This window comes from Alexandromys fortis, unplaced genomic scaffold (genome assembly GCF_014885135.2).
Source record: "Alexandromys fortis isolate MF-2015 unplaced genomic scaffold, M_Fortis_MF-2015_v1.1 scaffold_69, whole genome shotgun sequence".
NCBI classification, from domain to species: domain Eukaryota; kingdom Metazoa; phylum Chordata; class Mammalia; order Rodentia; family Cricetidae; genus Alexandromys; species Alexandromys fortis.
In genome coordinates this window covers 1,975,736-1,993,320 of record NW_026067951.1, presented here as the reverse complement: position 1 = coordinate 1,993,320, position 17,585 = coordinate 1,975,736, and the positions used below count along the sequence as shown (strand labels likewise).

At 45.2% G+C, this 17,585-nt stretch overlaps 1 protein-coding gene across 4 annotated transcripts in view; it reads right to left on the bottom strand.

The window, feature by feature from the left end:
- The window catches only part of Frmd4a (FERM domain containing 4A), a 312,601-nt gene that overhangs the window by 95,411 nt on the left and 199,605 nt on the right, over window positions 1-17,585 (bottom strand). For all 4 annotated transcript variants that reach the window (XM_050150459.1, XM_050150454.1, XM_050150456.1 and 1 more), the window contains exons 6-7: window positions 9,214-9,270; window positions 8,098-8,120 (exon numbers count right to left, since the gene is read on the bottom strand). In XM_050150459.1, coding sequence (XP_050006416.1) covers window positions 8,098-8,120; window positions 9,214-9,270 — 80 coding nt within the window. The remainder of the gene's footprint in view (window positions 1-8,097; window positions 8,121-9,213; window positions 9,271-17,585) is intronic.

Genomic DNA, 17,585 nt, shown 5'->3' with positions numbered 1-17,585 from the left:
CAATGGCAAGGGGTTTTGATCCTACTTCAGGTTCTGGCTTGGTGGGAGCCTAGCCAGTTTGGATGTTCACCTTCCTAGACATGGACGGAGTGGGGAGGACCTTGGACTTTCCACAGGGCAGAGAACCAAGACTGCTCTTTGGATAGGAGAGGGAGGGGGAGAAGATTGGGGGGAGGGGGAGGGAAATGGGAGGCTGGGAGGAGGCGGAAACTTTTTTTTCTTATTCTCAATAAAAAAAAAGAAAGAAAAAAAAATCAAGAGAACACTGTTTTTGTTTTTCACCAAAGTTTCTTTCTCTCTAGACTAGTGACCGTACAGTTCTCTAAACCATGGTTTATAGAAGATAAAATATTAAAAGGTCATTATGCTCTTTGCTTTTAATTGCTCTCCCAGGGACCCAAGAACATGTGGCTTCTGGAGTTAATGGGAATGTTTCAGCATAAATAAATACCGTAGCTGCTCATTTGAAAGTCGGCCACTTCTCTTAATGAGGGCGGCTGTTTGTCTCTACCTACTGAGCAATGCATCGCTCTAGTTCCAAAAGCAGACTTTCCTTTTTGAAAAGAAATATAAGTAGAACCCTACAGATGCTATCTCAGGGATACAGCAAGATTTCTTCCCAATCACTAAGCCCCGCCCCTGTAAGCTCAGACTCTCTCAGGCAGACCAGCATTTAATTGTATACACATGTTATTAAGGCTTGACTTTGAAATGTCCCCTACAGGCTCTTGTTTTGAATGCTGGATCCCTAGTTGGCGGGGGTGTGTGCTCTTTTGGATGTCTGGAAACTTTGGGAAGTGGGGTCTGGCTGAAGGAAGTAGGTTGTCTACTGGGGGAGGGTTCTAGGAGGCAAGTTACTCAGGCTACTTCCTGCCTTATGTTCTGCTTCCTTTAAGTCATGTGTGGACACTTCCTCCCACCACACACATCCACTACCATGATGTTTTGTACCAGTACACGAGGCCAAACAACCTGGATGGGACCCTCTCAAGGTGTGAACCCAAATGAGTCCTTCCCCTGTTCAGGTTTTTCTTCCAGGTATTTGGGGTCCAGTAGCACAAGAACCAGTGTCATATAAGCTAACTCCAGAGAGTCAATCAAAATCTCCCTTCTTGCCAGGCGGTGGTGGCGCACGCCTTTAATCCCAGCACTCGGGAGGCAGAGATAGGCGGATCTCTGTGAGTTCGAGACCAGCCTGGTCTACTAGAGCTAGCTCCAGGACAGGCTCCAAAACCACAGAGAAACCCTGTCTCAAGCCCCCCCCCCCCCAAAAAAAAAACTCCCTTCTTTTCCTCGCTGGACTGTGTCTTTCTGGACTGCTGAACCTGTTAGTGCCTCCTCCATTTCTCTACCTCTGCAGTGTGGTAAATGAGAGTCCACCAGATGGACACAGTGAGGCCCACGGACCTTTAGATGGGGTTTCTTTATTGTGAGTCTCTTTCGGTTGACTTACAGGTCCTAAGTGCTGCAGAAACCTGCTTTAGTGACTAACATCAGCGCCTCTACTTCTGTAACAAAGGATTTCCAGGTCCCAGCAGACAGCCCAGGGCAGCAGTGCCAGTGGTTCCATTTTAATAAAGCTTGTTACCAAAAAATTCTATGGAACAGATGTTTTCACTTGTCCCAGATCACTCTTCCCCCGCCCCCAAATAAAACCACTTTACTCTAATCAGATGACAAACAAAACACCCTGCAGCTAGTGAGGAAGCCACTCAAACAGTTGTCTAACTGGGTGGATCTCAGTAAATTTCATTCCATATGATTCTAAAGGCCATTCTGTAGCGATGGCGCCCAGCTTCAGGTTTTTCAGTTTCACTATCAACTACATTTTATTCACTTATCTATCATGAAAAAGAAAAGAAAAGAAAAACTAGAACAGAATTGAAATTAGAGAAGAAAAGAAGTTTTAACCTTGAAACCTCTTTCGTGAGTCCTGGGCCCTTTCTCCCTGTGTTGTACTGACGAGTCTATACGTCAGAGGGGGTGTGGTTTTTGACATGAATGATTAATTCAACTTCGAAAGTGTTTCTGATTATTATCATAATTTTTGTTCTGAGACCGAGTACTACACTCTGGAGCCCAGGCTGGCCTGGAGCACTGTGTATAGTCTAGGCAGGCTCCAGTGTAGTCCCTCATCTCCAGCCTTCCCCGATGCTAGGGTTACACACGTGGCTTCCATGAGCAGTGCAGCAATAGTTATTTAAATGTTTCTATCACAATTCCAGAAAGTTCCAAAGAGCTAATCAAATGTTGTGGTGATTCTCAAGATTAGTATGAAGAGATGAGTCAGTGGGGGGGAGTTAAATAATTTTTCCTAATGAAAAAAAATGTCCTCAAACAAAACTAAAAATGAATTATTGTCTCTAATAGCTTCTTTAGTGAAATACTGTGATATCTTCTGTTAAGTCAAATCAGACCCTCACTTGAAAGTTTAGATTTCCAGTAGGTTGATTCAATGGGTGTTTTTTTTTTCTTTTTTCAATGATTCAGCAAGAAATGGATATTACTTTTCTACAGTAGTTCAAGGATTCTTTTAAAAAGGCATTAAATGAGGGCTGGAGAGATGGCTCAGTGGTTAAGAGGACCGCCTGCTTGTCTAAAGGTCCTGAGTTCAATTCCCAGCAACCACATGATGGTTTACAACCATCTGTAATGAGATCTAGTGCCCTCTTCTGGCCTGCAGGCCTGCATGTAGGCAGAGTACGGTTTACACAGTAAATAAATAAATCTTAAAAAAAAAAAGGTATTAAATAAAAACATCCCAGGTGGGGCTTAGGCGGTGACTCAGTAGTTAAACCACTTCTGTGCACAGGTGAGACCTGAGCTCAGATCCCCACCACCCACGCAAAGAGTCAGGCATGGTGGTCTGTGTCTGGGCAGGGGTTCAGGGGCCAGTCCCTCTAGCTAATCAGGGAGAGACTGTCTCAAAAGCTAAGGAGCAGAATATGAAGGTAACACTTGACATAGACCCCTGGCGTGTATATACACATGTGCCTTCACACATATATACATATACTCCAGATACAAAAGGGCTGAGCAGCCAAGAAGCTGGGACATCGGAATGGATAAAGCTTGTCTATAGAGCAGGCTATAGCTGCTAGTTCACCCATGTTGATCCGTGAGGACTTCCTGGTTTTACTTTGTATTCGGCTTGCTCCCCCTGACATTAGCCCCTATAGCTGCCTTGATTGATAGCTCGGAGGCTATTAAGTTGCTTCAGACAGAAATGCCAACTCCGCTCACTTCCTGACTAGTGACACATGCGATTTGTCTTTAACCACGAACGCACATCAGGAAACGAAACAAGATTATTTGTGCTGTGCTGCGGAAAATCATACAAGTGAGAAAACATTATTTTTAGATAAGACTGTTTCCTAAGTCTTTAATGAGAACATACAAATCTGTCTGTCCTGTGTCAGAATATCAACACGCATGGTTCATATTCCTCACTACACGGGCACTGTTCACTTGACTGTCTATAGCTCAGCCATTGGCTTTCAGCATTGCTAACCCAATATCTCATTATCACGTTAAAAATGCTGATTGTGAGCTGGGTGGTGGTGGTGCACACTTTTAATCCCTGAACTCGGGAGGCAGAGGCAAGTGGATCTCGGTGAGTTCGAGGCCAGCCTGGTCTAAAAGTGCTAGTTCCAGGACAGGCTCCAAAGCCTGTCTCCAAAACAAAACAAAACAAAACAAATAAACAAAACAAAAATGCTGGTTGTGTAGGATATACCTTTAGTCCCAGCATTTGGGAGGCAGAGGCAAGCCCATCTCTGTGAGTTCAAGGCCAGCTTGGTGTACATAGTGAGTTTCGGAATAGCCAGAGCTATGTAGAGAGGTCCTGCCTCAAAACCTACAAGAAGAGGTTATGAGCATTTTTAATTGACTAGGAGAAGAAATAGACAAGAAAATCCTTCAGGAATGTGCTAAGCAAGAAGAGATGCTCAAAGAAGAATCAGAGTGATTCTCGTGAGCGGCATAGCAGAGTGGCTCTTGTTCAGGGCTGTGTCCCCATCAGCCTCTTCCTAGGAACGCTGTGCCAGCACTGCCAGCCTCTCTCAGTTGCCAAGGTAACCTGCTTTCTCTTGTGCTCCAGGGAGGATGCTCTTATGGTCAGACCACACTTGATGAACAGTTATTGCAGAAATGCACCACTAGATAGGCTTTCAGAGAGGCACCCATTCCCGACCCTCAGGTGTTGGAAGACTTACTGTGTCTTTTTAAAGGTTTATTTTAATAAGCATAGGTGTTTTGCCTGCATGTTTGTACACCACGTTAATGCAGTGCCCCTGGGGGCCAGGAGAGGGCGTCTAATCCCCTGCGACTGGGGCTATAAATGGTTGTGAGTTGATTCATGGATGGTGGGAATCCAACCTTGGTCCTCTGGAAGAGAAACCGGTATTCTTAACCACTGAAGCATTTCTTTGACTTTTGTGTGACGTCATTAATTTAAAGGGCTATTTGACTATCTAGACTCAATGGTATCTTAGAATTAAGTCTTGGAATCCGTGTTACACATTTTATAAAAGCTTTCTCTAAAGGTCTGTATTTCTAAGCTTATTTTTATTGATGTTGTTGAGGAAAATATATTTATGACAGGTAATGTTTACAAATTAAAATTACTCAGTTCCCACAGAACTAAGGCAAAAGAACCATGCATTAACGACTGGTAACAAAATCTAGTTTCTATAAAACAAAAATATGCAAATGGCAAACCTAAGATGCCCGTTGTTCAGCTACCAAACTAATATGGCCAACTCCTGGATTGGAGGCTCTTCTCAGAAGTGGCCCTTAAGAGGCACACGTAAGAAATGAAGCATCAAAATGGGCAGAGGTGGTGCACACCTTTAATCCAGCACTTGGGAAGCAGAGGCAGGTGGATCTCTGTGAGTTCAAGGCCAGCCTGGCAGTTCCAGGATGCCAGGGCTACACAGAGAAACTGTCTTGAAAAACCAAAATAGATAGATAGATAGATAGATAGATAGATAGATAGATAGATAGATAGAGGAAGGAAGGAAGAAAGAAATGATATGTCTTAGTCCCAAATTCAAGCATATACTACTTTCTTAAGACTATTTTCTTTAATATTTTATTATTTATTTCTTTTTTATGTGTGTAGTTTACTGATGTGTTCCCGTGGGTGGAAATACATGTGCTTGCAGGTATATGGAAACCAGAGGTTGGCATCCGGGGTCTTCCCTGATTGCTCTATGAGACAGTCTCTGAGCCTGTAGCTCAGTTCTGCCTGGCTGGCTGGTCACTGAGCACTGGGAAGTCCTGTTGTCCTTGTCCCCACACCGACGGACAGTGCTGGGGCTACGCACATACAATGCTGCTTTCAGCTTCTTGTCTGCTGAACTACGGTCCTCGTGTTTACACAGTGACCCTGAGAATTCTGCAGTTATCGATCTTGAGCCGGCTTTAGAAAACGGTGTGTTATCAGGGACGTGCATGCCACAGCTCACCTCTGCATCCTGCGGGGTGAATTTTATGGGATGGGGAAAACTGACCTCGCATGAACTGTCTGACCTTCCCTTCTCCTCTAGACAGCTGCAGCGACAAACAAGCCACTAGACAGCTCTGACCAATGGAACAGCCTCTGCATATCTGCTTTTCAACTAACACACTGGCACGCTGGAACTGACAAAGGGGCCATGAAGGACTGCCGGGCCAAGCCTGCTTTTCTTCCTCCTTGGTAGTTAGCCTGTGTGGCTGCCTTCCCAGGATCTGTGGGACAGAAGAGGTTGTTTCCAGTTCTCTCTCTCTCTCTCTCTCTCTCTCTCTCTCTCTCTCTCTCTCTCTCTAGTCAGAATGCTCTCAAAAAGAAAAGAAATACTATTTGTGGGTTCTGAGCTAACCAATGGAAAAGTGTCTTCAGACTAAGTACAGCAGACACTGGACTCCACTGGCTCAGTGGCTTTTCAGCCCGTTTTTTACAGAACTGCAGAAATCTCTTAAGATTTCTGACTTACACTTGCTTATTCTTATCTCAAACTCAGATCCTAAGAAAGGAACAAAGAACAGATTTCAAGCTATAGTGTCTACAAACTGAACAGACAAATGAGGACTGGCCACATGCCAAGTTCAAGGTCTCCAGCTAGGTCCTCTCACACCTGTTACACAGTGAAAAATCTGACTCTCTACTTCCTGCCAAAGACTTGGAAACCTAAATAAAGGAAACATGGTGCTGTCTTTACAGAAACAGTCAAACTGAGATAAAGAGGTTACGATTTAGACCAACAAGGAGTCAGCGGACTCTAGCTCATGGCTCAAATTATACATCGCTCTCGCTTTTGTATGGCCCGTGGATGGAGAGTAGTTAACATTTTTAAGGAAAGAAGGCGAGGAAGAGGAGCGGGAAGGAGGAACAAAAGAAAAGGAAGGAAAGGAAGGACATTTCATAATACACGAGAATTCATGTAATATTCAAACCTCGTCTTCCTCAATCAAGTTTTACTGAAACACAGCCATGTTTCTTAGTTCTCCCACCACATGAGGCTCCCTTGACATTTGGAAAAGGCGCAGTCCCTGCAGTGGAGACCGTGTGACCTGGGGGAGCCAGATACGTGACCTTTACAGAAAAAGTGTGCCAACTACCATTTTAGATTTTAAAGTATTTCTTTCTGTTCAGCTGAGATAGTTGACTGAGAACACACACCTCAGGTTTGGTAAGGGTACATTTATAGATTTAAAAACCTTTAGACATAGTAAGATGCATGCACTGCACTGGGAAGAAATATGGTGTGTTTGTGCGTGAGTAGGAACACCCTCCTGCACAGAAGAGTGTAGGGAGCAGAAGCTGACTGGGTGCCTTCTTTATCCACTGCCCTTTCTTCTTTTTGAGACAGGGCCTCTCACTGAACCTGGAGCTCACCAGGCTGGCTGACAGGCAAGTCCTAGAGATCCTGTAGTCTCTGCCCCTTTCTGCCCCAGCTCTGGCTGTACGGACACGCAGTTGGTACTGTGCTTTTTAAAAGGATGCTGGGACTTTGAACTCAAGTCCCATGCTTGCACAGTAAATGCTTTATCGCCTGCCCCATTTCCCCAGATAGGATGTCTATTTCTTGTGGATGTTAACTTTCTACCTTTATCCTGTTAGGTCAGAACATTGTGCCTTTTTCTTTTCTTCTTTCTTTGGCCATATAGTCATTTCTTTCCTTTTTTTAAAATATTTTTTATGGTTTATTTAATGTGCATTGGTAAAAAAGGTGTCAGATCCCCTGTAACTGGATCTTCAGACAGTTGTGAGCTGCCATGTGGGTGCTGGGAATTGAACCCAGATCCTTTGGAAGAGCAGTCAGTGCTCTTAACCACTGAGCCATCTCTCCAGCCCCTAGTCATTTATTTTACAGAAAACCTTGATGCTGAAGAATGGGCTATCCTGAGCTTTTCCCAGTAGACGTTGATAAAATAAAATCCTGGACCGTCTGTTTGTGAATAGTTAGTTCTGCCGAGGGCTAGCTACAATCCCCTGTGCTGTGAGGGCTCCATGTAGATCATGAGAGACCAGGGACAATTTCAGCCGTTCTGCCTGTGTACACCTTAATGAAGGAATGGCAGGATTCGCGCTAACAGCTCCACAGGACTGCTCGACTGCCCTCAGTGGTTAAGCCTGTTTCTCCCCCCTCAACAAAGCATCTTTCCATGGAAGGCAGACAGGACTGGAGTTTCTATGCTAATAGTTCGCTCAAACACATCTCCCCATATGACTGGAATTTCTCCCTTGAAAGTCAGAGACTAAACTGAGAGGAAAAAAGATGTGAGTCTATGTTAGAACTGCCAGGTTATCCGCACCCAAGTTTACTCCCAAGGAGTGACTTCGGCTCCCCAGAGACACGCGAGAACAATGGCTGTGGCGAGACACTGGGTTCTAAGTTCAGCTTTTCAGTAACTCAAAGGAGGTTCATTTGGTAAGAATACTGTCCTCACTACCACTGTGTGTCCCCTGCCAGGCTGCCTGTTGACAGTACTACAGCCGGATCTCACCAATTCATACACCATCCTCCTACCAGGTACATTCAAGGTAGTTTCTTTAAATAAAAAGGCAACAAATATATTTTTAAGCCAATAAGAGAACAACCCCTGGGGACTCACCTAGAGAAATCGCCTTTTGCTTCCTGTGGAAGAAAAAAAAAAAAGAGTGAAACACAGATTGATCGTTAAGAGTGAAAACTTACGTCCTGTGATCACGGCTACTTCCCTGCCGAGTAAGAACAGCTTCCTACTGCGGCCACCCTGCTCCCTCTGGAATTCAATGACGAGGGACACTAAGCCAGTGGTGGGAGAACGCTCCCATAACTGTAATTCCCAGCACTTGGGATGCTCAGGCAGGAGGATCCTGAGTTTGAAATTAGCCCTGGTTGCATAGTGAGACCCTGTCTGATGGGCCAGAGTCAGGGAGAATATGTACATGCATCACGTGACTAAGAGACACAACGCAAACTCTACAAAGTTATTTGTAAGTTTATATTTCATGGCCCTACTCTAACTAAATTAGGATTAAGACTTCTAAACTGAGCATATATCTGAATAATTTTTTTCTTTCTCTCTCCTTCCCTCTTTCCCTTTCCCTTCCTCTATCCCTCCCTCCCCCTTTCCCTTTCTCTCCTTTCCTCATACATACACAATTATCTCTCTCTTCCCTTTCCTTCCCTCCTCCCTCACCCTCTTTTGCCACTCCCTCTCTTCAGCTCCCCCTTCCTCTTTTAAAACATCCCCCATCTCTTTCCTCCCCTTCTCCTCCAGTCCCTTCCATCCTCCCTTCCTTTTCCTCGAGACAGCTGCAGTCTGCCCTCCTGGCCCAACCTCCAAAGCAGCTGGGGTTACAGGTGCACGCCACTGTGCCGGGCTAGGACAGTCTACTTCTCCTGTCCCCTTTGAGTGTGAGTTCTTTCCTAACCGCACCAAAGGACTGGAAGTCAGAGGCCATGTGAACAATTAGTTTTTCTCAGGGCAAAAGAGGGTACCAAACTTAAAGTGGGGACTGGAGAATCAAATGATTGCAGATTAAACACGTAACTGTACCCAAGGTTGCATGATATAGTCTTAAAATTCTGAAATAGTGCAAACATCTAATTATGGTCATGGCATCAGCCTTCCTAATACCTCTGTCACCTGTGCCTAGAAAATGTCAGAAAGCCAAGCAGGGGACGTGGCTGCTGTGTGGGCCCAGCAACTGCCTTGCCTTTGGGTGGACGTAAAGCAACTCACCTGTAAGATATAGGAAGCCAATTCAAACACCACTTCACTGTCAACATCAATTAGCTCCTGAAAGGGAAAAAAAAAAACCAAGGTGAGTCTTTTGTTTTATCTACTTAGTTTTGGACAATTAATTAATTAAAATCTTTAAAAATACAGATCTTTCAGTACAGTCCAGGCTGGCCTGAAACTCACAACCTTGCTGTGTCTGCCTCCCCAGTGCACAGGTTCTAGACACGTGTCACTGAACTCTGTAATTTGGCACTAAACAGCTTCCATACAGCAGCTCCCATGGAAGGGACCTGGCCTTTCTTGGGAGTTCCCCAGAGTCTCAAAACTTTTAGAGTGTCTTTGGTGCTTTAGACAATTCCTCCAAGTGACTCCATCCTGAACACTCCCCAAGATCTTTTCAAGGAAGCCTATGTGTCATCTTCAAATCTGGATGAGGCAGTCGGGATGGACCATGCCCAGCTTTGCAGACATCTGCTCATATTTATTTTATTTTTCTTTCATGTACACATATGGGTGTTTTACCTGCATGTGTACCACATGCATGCAGAAGGAGTGAGTGTGTGTGTGTGTATTTGTGTGTGTGTGTGTAGGGAGAGAGGGAGGAAGGGAGAAGGGAAGGATAGCGGGAGAGTAGCCACTACTCCTAGCCACCGCACCATCTCCTGTCACAAACCTGCTCATCTTATTCGTCACAGGAATACAGCTGCTCAGTAGCCAAAATTACATTTTGAACTTCTCTCTGAGATTGGGTCTCACGTGTAGCCCTGGGTGGCCCAGAGCTCAGACCTGCCTCTGCCTCCCAAGCGCTGTGACTCAAGGGTTCACAACCATGTCCAGCCCCATTACAGTTTCTTTTCAGTTTCTGCCTTAGCACTGGTAGTGAGGCTTCACTGAAAGAAACGTTACAAAGGGATCATAACTCGGCTGGGAGTCAAACAAGGCAAGACTAAAAGTGCAGCTCTTCAGGGGCACCCAGCATGCTCTCTCAGGTGCTCAGAGCTCAGAGTGGCTAGTGGCTGTTACGTTAATATAGATCTGTAACATATATTTTCTTTTCTTTTTTAAGATTTATTTATTATTCATATAGCGTTCTGTCTCCACGTACGCCTACAGGTCAGGAGAGGGAGCCTGATCTTACTACAGATGGTTGTGAGCCACCATGTGGTTGCTGGGAATTGAACTCAGGACCTCTGGAAGAACAAACAGTGCTCTTAACCACTGAGCCATCTTTCCAGCCTTACCTATAGCATTTCTACCTTAATGGAGGTTCTATTAGTCATTGCTAGTCCGGTGTTTAATTTAAATATTCTTCTGTTCTTTGAGATCTTTATCAAATGGTTGCAATCTAGGAGCGTAGCCTTAAAAAAATAAAAACTTCTTTGTTTTTGAAAAACAAAATCCATGTATGTTTTTATCAAAACACAGACATAATTAGACTCTAAGTAGGAGCATTCCCATCAATGCCAGCTGTGTTCACTCCAGTGGTCCAAGATGACATCACCTAGTGATGTCACAGTCACCGCAGTTTGTATAAATGTACTTGATGCCCGCACAACAATAAAACTACTTCCCACATCTATCAGAGTCCTCCCTGCCGCAAAGCGACATGGACCTGAGTTCCTATGTCTGTAAGAACAGCACCACCAAGGCACTAATTCAAACATGTGCAAAAGTCTGTGTTTATCACGTCACCTTGACGGCTTTGGAGGCAGGCCCACCCAGACACCATCACCACAATACATCTGCCCATATTCCCCAAAAGATCTATTTTCATGATAAACACTTGACATGGTCCTCCCTCTTAATGTACTTATAAGTGAAGGATGCCATATTATATGTAACCTGTTAGAGACAAACTCAGGTCCATTACCATGCAACAAGAGTTAACTGGTGTCATGTTTCTATTGTCAAGATCGAGGAGAAATTCCCGTCTTCATCTTTCCTCTCTCACCACTTCCTTCTCCTTTTCTTATTTCAAATAGGGTCTCACTCGATAGCTCTGGCTCACTTTAAACCGATGGGCATCCTCCTGCCTGAGCCTTCCAAGTGCTGTGATTAAGGCATGAGCCACCATGCCTAGCACATCTTCATTTTTCATTCCATATCATGACCAGGTCTGAGAGTCAACGTCTAGACAAGAGGACAAGCTAGGAGAGACCTAGAGACCAGTTAGCTCAGCACCATGCTTTTGACTGAGGACGGAAATCCAAAAACATGACGCAGCTTGCCTCAAGTCACGAGGACCATACTGGCTGTCTGTCACTGTACTGGGAACCACAACTTCTCTAATATATGACCTCACTTAGGACACACCCCTCCCAAGTTAAGAAGGTCTCAGTTCCAGCCAGCATACTCTTGGAACGATATTTATGACTGAAGTTAGCACGAAAAAGTGATTTAAATTAAGAGCTATTTGAACTACCAGCCAAACTCTGAAATATATGGATTTAAAAAAAATTAGTTGGGGGGCATCCAAAATTACCCACCGTAATTCATGACAATATATTTGAGCAGTATTGAACCTTTTGAAGAAGGGATTTACTCATGGTCTCTCAGGCCAAGGAATTCCAAAAATAGATCAAAATACTTGCTACTGAGCCTTCTCAGAATTGTAGCTCAAGAGACGCGACAACATTTAACCACCATATGGAAGAATGGGGGACAGTCGTTCTTTATGCTCCACCAGCCACAGGAGCTTAAGGGCCTCCATAATTCATCGGCTCTGTCAGAGCTGGGATGTGGGAGAATGTTTGCAATGGCAGTTGTGGGATTACTAGCTCCCATCAAAATGTAAGTCATACAACAGTACGCAAACGCTTCCACAGAAACTGTCCCGTGTCCACCATAGATCATTTCTGTTCTCTCTTTATTCATTTCTCTTCCCACCAATCAGCTCGCTAAAGAGTGCGCAGTACTTGAGAGCATATTGCTGTGTGTGCATGTGTGTTTGCATGTGTGAGCCCTTCTGTTAAACATTTACACCTACGAAGCCGCGAATGGTCAACAGCGGGCTAATGGCTAACACCATCTGGGAGGCTTATCTCATGTGTAACTCAGAATCAACCGCTGGCAGACAGCCCTGCGCAGGAGCATACGGTGTGACTGATAATCTGAGTCTTTTGCGACATCGAAGTGTCTGTGTTGGGAAGCGGAGGTCTGGGAAAGGAAGGAAGGGCCTTTTCTTTCACACAACCCATTATGTGGTCCCAGGAGGTCCTGTAGGAGAATATTAACCACAGTGCTCGACCAGCGACAGTGAAGCCTCCAACAACAGGGTCTTAAAAGCCTGGCTTGGCTTAGGTAAGTTCTCCTTCACTGTAGCTGTCCTTGGTGTGAATGGAAACAAATGTTTTTAACTAGGGCACATTCTCCTATTCCCTCCAGGTGAAGAGACGATAAAACACCCAGAGTTAGAATGTGTCCAGCAATCGAGGAAAGGGAGGCAGGAGGAGATGCCTCTGAGCCTGCACACACTCCAAAGCTGTGCGTGATTTGGAAGGCTGTGTTGTTACTTCTTAGGATTCCTAGTTAATATTTATTGAATTTAACAATCCCTGGATGTCCCCAGAGAAGTCAGTTGAGAGAGTGTATATGAGAACCGAACTTGAACGGTGGGAACACAAGTTCTTGATCGTTGAGAAAAGCTTTGCCTATTCCCTCAGCCCCCTCTCTGCAAAGCTCTTTCTCTATCTTTTGTTTTAATATCCTTGTTATTTCTTTACCACAATTAACAATCTCCTTTGCATTTCTTTCTCCTAGGGGATTACATCTCTAAGATTTTTCTGTAGAAACAAAACCTTAATTTTCTGTTCACTTCCCGAGTTTTCCATGAAAACCGAGTTTGCTATAGAGGAGTTAGCAGGGGTCCCAGAGATCCTACCCTCAGGTCCCCGCTGCCACGTGACATCAAATATGACTCTTTCCCTCGGCTGGCTTCCCCAGCGAGCCAGAGGTGGCCCACTTCATGTGCTTCTCCAGCAGAGGAAACAGACTGACTGACCAGGAGAACAAACAGTGTACAACCCCACAGTTTCCTGGAGCTCCGGGCTTGCCCTTGACAGGCAAAATCGGGATGTGTGAGGCGAGGCAGGAGGCTCTTTAAGAGAGATTTGAATGGCTTCCACCTGGCCACCTGCAAAGGCTGGTCCTGTGACATTCCCGCAGACTTATTCCATCCATAGCTCTGTGCTGGAGCCCCAGGGCTTCCAGAGCCATCTGAGGAGGGGGTTCTGCTGGGTCATTTCCTGAGCTAGAATACTGCCTGGGAACCTAGGGTGATGGAGGACACGTGGTGATTTTACATTGAGGGGGAATGCCGCCTCTTTTGGCTACTGGGGCCATGATGTATGTATTATGAGCCCCTATTTCCCTTACTACTGAATGATTGGTGTCCTCTTTTTGGCTCCTTGGAAAATGGTATCGAATTTCCAAACAGAATGTGGTTGTCTGCTGCTGTGTGGAGGCATGCATGTGTGCATTCTCAGAGTGTAGAAGGAGACGGCGCATTTCCCCTTGTTCTGCATTGCTTTATCTGAAGTGACAACGAGGGTTGCTGGCATTCGTGAGCAGCTTCATGGTGGCTATCAACTATCTAGGGAAGATTTCCAACAGAGCATCGTGACATGTTCCAAACAAATACCCCCATGCCACGGGGCTTATGGGTACTTTCCCATAATGCTTAGTTGGTTCTTCCTGGCCTGTGGTTCAGAAGGGTTTGCTGGTACTTTTCACGTCATACTGAGAATCTCAACGGAAAGGATTCCTCTGTGGTTGGGATGAGAAAGCCCAACGTTTCCATATAACAAGAGAGATGATTGCAATAGCTAATGTCGAGTGTCCTCTTGACGGAGTGCGCACCAGCCCTGGAGACAGGCCTCCTCTAGGCATGTCTGTGGGGGATTAGCTTGAATACATTAACTGAGACTGGAAGGTCAGCTCTGTTGGTGGCACCTTCCCATGGCTGGGATCCTGGGCTGGATGCACGGAGAAAGAGCCAAGGGGCAGCATCCATCCCTCTGTTTCTTGACTATGGATGTGATATGATCAACTCTATCAAGACTTGGCCAGTTAGACTTCCCAATGATGGACCAAACCTTTGAACCATAAGCCAGAATAAACCCTAAAGTCATCTTTGTCAGATGGAATGTAATATCACAGCAACAGGAGCAGAAATTAAGACAATAATCAGGACAGAAACCACGAGGACAACTATAGAAAAGGGAGGATGACATGGGCAAACTCCAATCAGAATCCCTGAGCTGGTCACCCCAAGGGATTTCCTAACGACCCTTACGCAGTCACCAACCTTACCGTTACCACAACACACGGGAAGATCATGTCTGGCGGTCTTCCTAAGGTCACCACTAGTCTCACCCGCAAGTGAGTTCTAGTCTTGCCCCTGGCTCCCAACATCACCGTTCTCTTTGTGTTTCAATTACTTTGTCACTGAACATGAAGAACAGGCTTTCTGATTCTCTTGCTGAATTTGGTGATACACAAATGGAGAGGTGATTCAGCACTTGCAAACACACTGGCAATGCTATCTTGGTATTATTTATTTCTCCTCACTGGTATCTAGAGACAGTCCGAATCGCAGAGTTTTGCTTCTGTTCTTTGGTGTATTTTAGTATTGATGGTCTTAGTATTTTAGTATTGAGCGAACTTTCTTGAAGAGCAGTACTGTGTCTATTGTCGCGGGCAGATAATGGTTGTCATTTATTACCATTGTAATAGGAACTTTGACCTCTTACTTGGCTTTGTCTCAGTGTCCAGCTTAAATACTATGTACAGACATGTCTTCAAGGGTGTTTCAGGTGAGACTAGCATGTGAATCACTGGACTTAGATAGCCCTCCTGAAAAACAGTGGCTGTCACCTAATTCCTTAAGGGCATGAAGAAAATCAGAAGTGGAAGAAAAGCAAATTTCCTGCTATTTTCTCCTCCCGCACTTTTGGAGAAGGATGTCCAGATAGAGTCGCTGAGGCTGGCCTAGCATTTATTACGTAGCTCAGAGCAGCTTTGAACTCATGATTCTTCCACCTCAGCCGCACATGTCCTGAGACTGTAGGGGTGCGCCACCACACCCAGCTTCAGGACTCACTGTCTGAGTTAGCACGTTCCATCTCCCTTTCTCCTTCCCTCGGGATGAGATTTCCAATATTAGCCTCCCTGGCCCTCAGGCCTCTAGACCAAGTCACAACCCAACTTTTCTGGGCTCTAGCTTGGATAGGTTGAGACATATCACAGACTTCTCAACCTTCAGTCACACAGGCCAGCCCGACACAGAGAAGCATCCGGTTATGTTTCTCTGAGGAGAACCCTGACTGATATGGTGCATAGGACCAAACTGGGGCACGAGGTCGTGTGTAGGTGACCTCCCTGCCTACCTTCTTGCGGTTGCCAGGCCCCATTGCACAACTCATAATGACTCTATGGAGCTGTGTCTGGCATGGTAAGACTTGAAGACTTGGATAGCTCCTCTCTGCCAGTCCTTTGCCAGGTCTTCAGCAGTCAAGTCAAGTCACGCCAGCCTCATGATCCACAGAAGTACATTGCCGTTCCCATGGTACTCTCACTGTGGCTTCGCGGCACTGGGGTTCCTCACGCTATGTATGCACAGTCGACGGTATACATCACTGTCCTGCGGAACCGTTCTTGCCAAAGTCTGCTACACACTGCCAGATGATAAGTCTACGCACGTTTCTGAAAGGTTGAGAGAAACAGTCCTCCCTTGTTTCTATTTTAAAGCTCTTGGTCATGAGTGCACATGCACTACATCTTCAGCAGCCAAAATGAGAGATAAGGAAGGGAATTCTGTGAGTCTGAGGCTAATATTTATGTTGGGTTCTCGTCTTGTGGGACTAGATCCTGCCTTTTGTTCCTCCCACCTACAGATGAAATGACATCACAGGTTCATTAACAAAGCTCTTTGAAGCTCATTAATATAGACAATTTATTTCAGTATCAACAAGAGTGATAGCATTTGGACCTACGAGGCCAATGAGGTCCAAGAATAACTAAACTATGCCTATGTGAAGCCCTGGATCAAGGCAGACGTCCCAGAAAGACCTTTCAACACACATACAACAGGGGTTTTTCTATTTCCAATCTTCCCCTCTCTCACCTTTCCCCTCCTTTCTTCTTCAGCTTTTGAAACAAGATGTCGTGTAGTCCACACTGGCCTCAACTTACTACTAATCTGAGGATGACCTTGAACTCCTGACCCTCCAGTCTTCAGCTGCCTGTTCTGAGACTATAGGAGTGCACTGCCACACCTGGCTCCAGCTGTCCTTTTCTGTCACCATCGGCTCTGGCCGCACACACACAAGCATCAGACTCGATGGGATTGGAAAGCCACCAGCAAAAAGCAATTTTCTGTTCCTCAGTCATGGGTCCAGTCAGTCGCAGCTAATGGAAAGTCATCATAGAATCCCCTCTGAGAAATGGACATGCCACTTCCCTCTCGTCCAAGGAAGCACAGTTCACTTATCTGTAGATGGAGACCTTGGGTTTGGGGGCTCAGTGAGATTGAATGTGATAAACACTGGGGCTAAGTACAATTTAATTGTGGGATTACAACGGGTGGAAAGTTATACGGTTTGAGTGTGAGATTTACAACGACACACCAGCCCTTCTGAGTGGTAACACTTAGGTTCTCTCACCCACAGCAAACAAATACCAGCGACTCTTCTGAGTAGTGGAACAGAAGCTCCTTAGGAGCTCATTAAAAGTAAAGTTAAATAAGAAACTTTCTAATTTTCTTTGTATCTTTAGGATCTGTAAATCTGTGAGTGTAAATTTCCAAACACTGAAATTTAAAATAACATTAAATATATTACATAAATATAGCATTGGATACCTAAATTAAAAATAAAACTTAAAAAAGACATCAATTTATAATCTAACTTTTGTAGGGAGGTTAATGCGATGACTCTTAAAAATCATTTATTTTGCCAGGCAGTGGTGGCACACGCCTTTAATCCCAGCGCTCAGGAGGGAGATGCAGGTGGATCTCTGTGAGTTTGAAGCCAGACTGGTAACAGAGCTAGTTCCAAGACAACCAAGGTTCAAGGCTACACAAAGAGAAAATATTATGTATTCGGTGGTATGTGTTTGCCTGAATGTGCACCACATATGTTCAGGAGCCCATAGAGGTCAGCAAAGGGCACTGGCTCACCTGGAACTGGAGTTATAGGCAGTGGTCAATTACCAAGTGGGTGCTGGAACCAAAACCAGGTCCTCTGCAAGAGCATTTAGTGCTCTTAACTGCCAAGCCAGCTCTCCATGACTAGTTTTTAAACTTTTATTCTCTCTCCCTGTCTCCCTCTCTCTCTCTCTCTCTCTCTCTCTCTCTCTCTCTCTCTCTCTCTCTC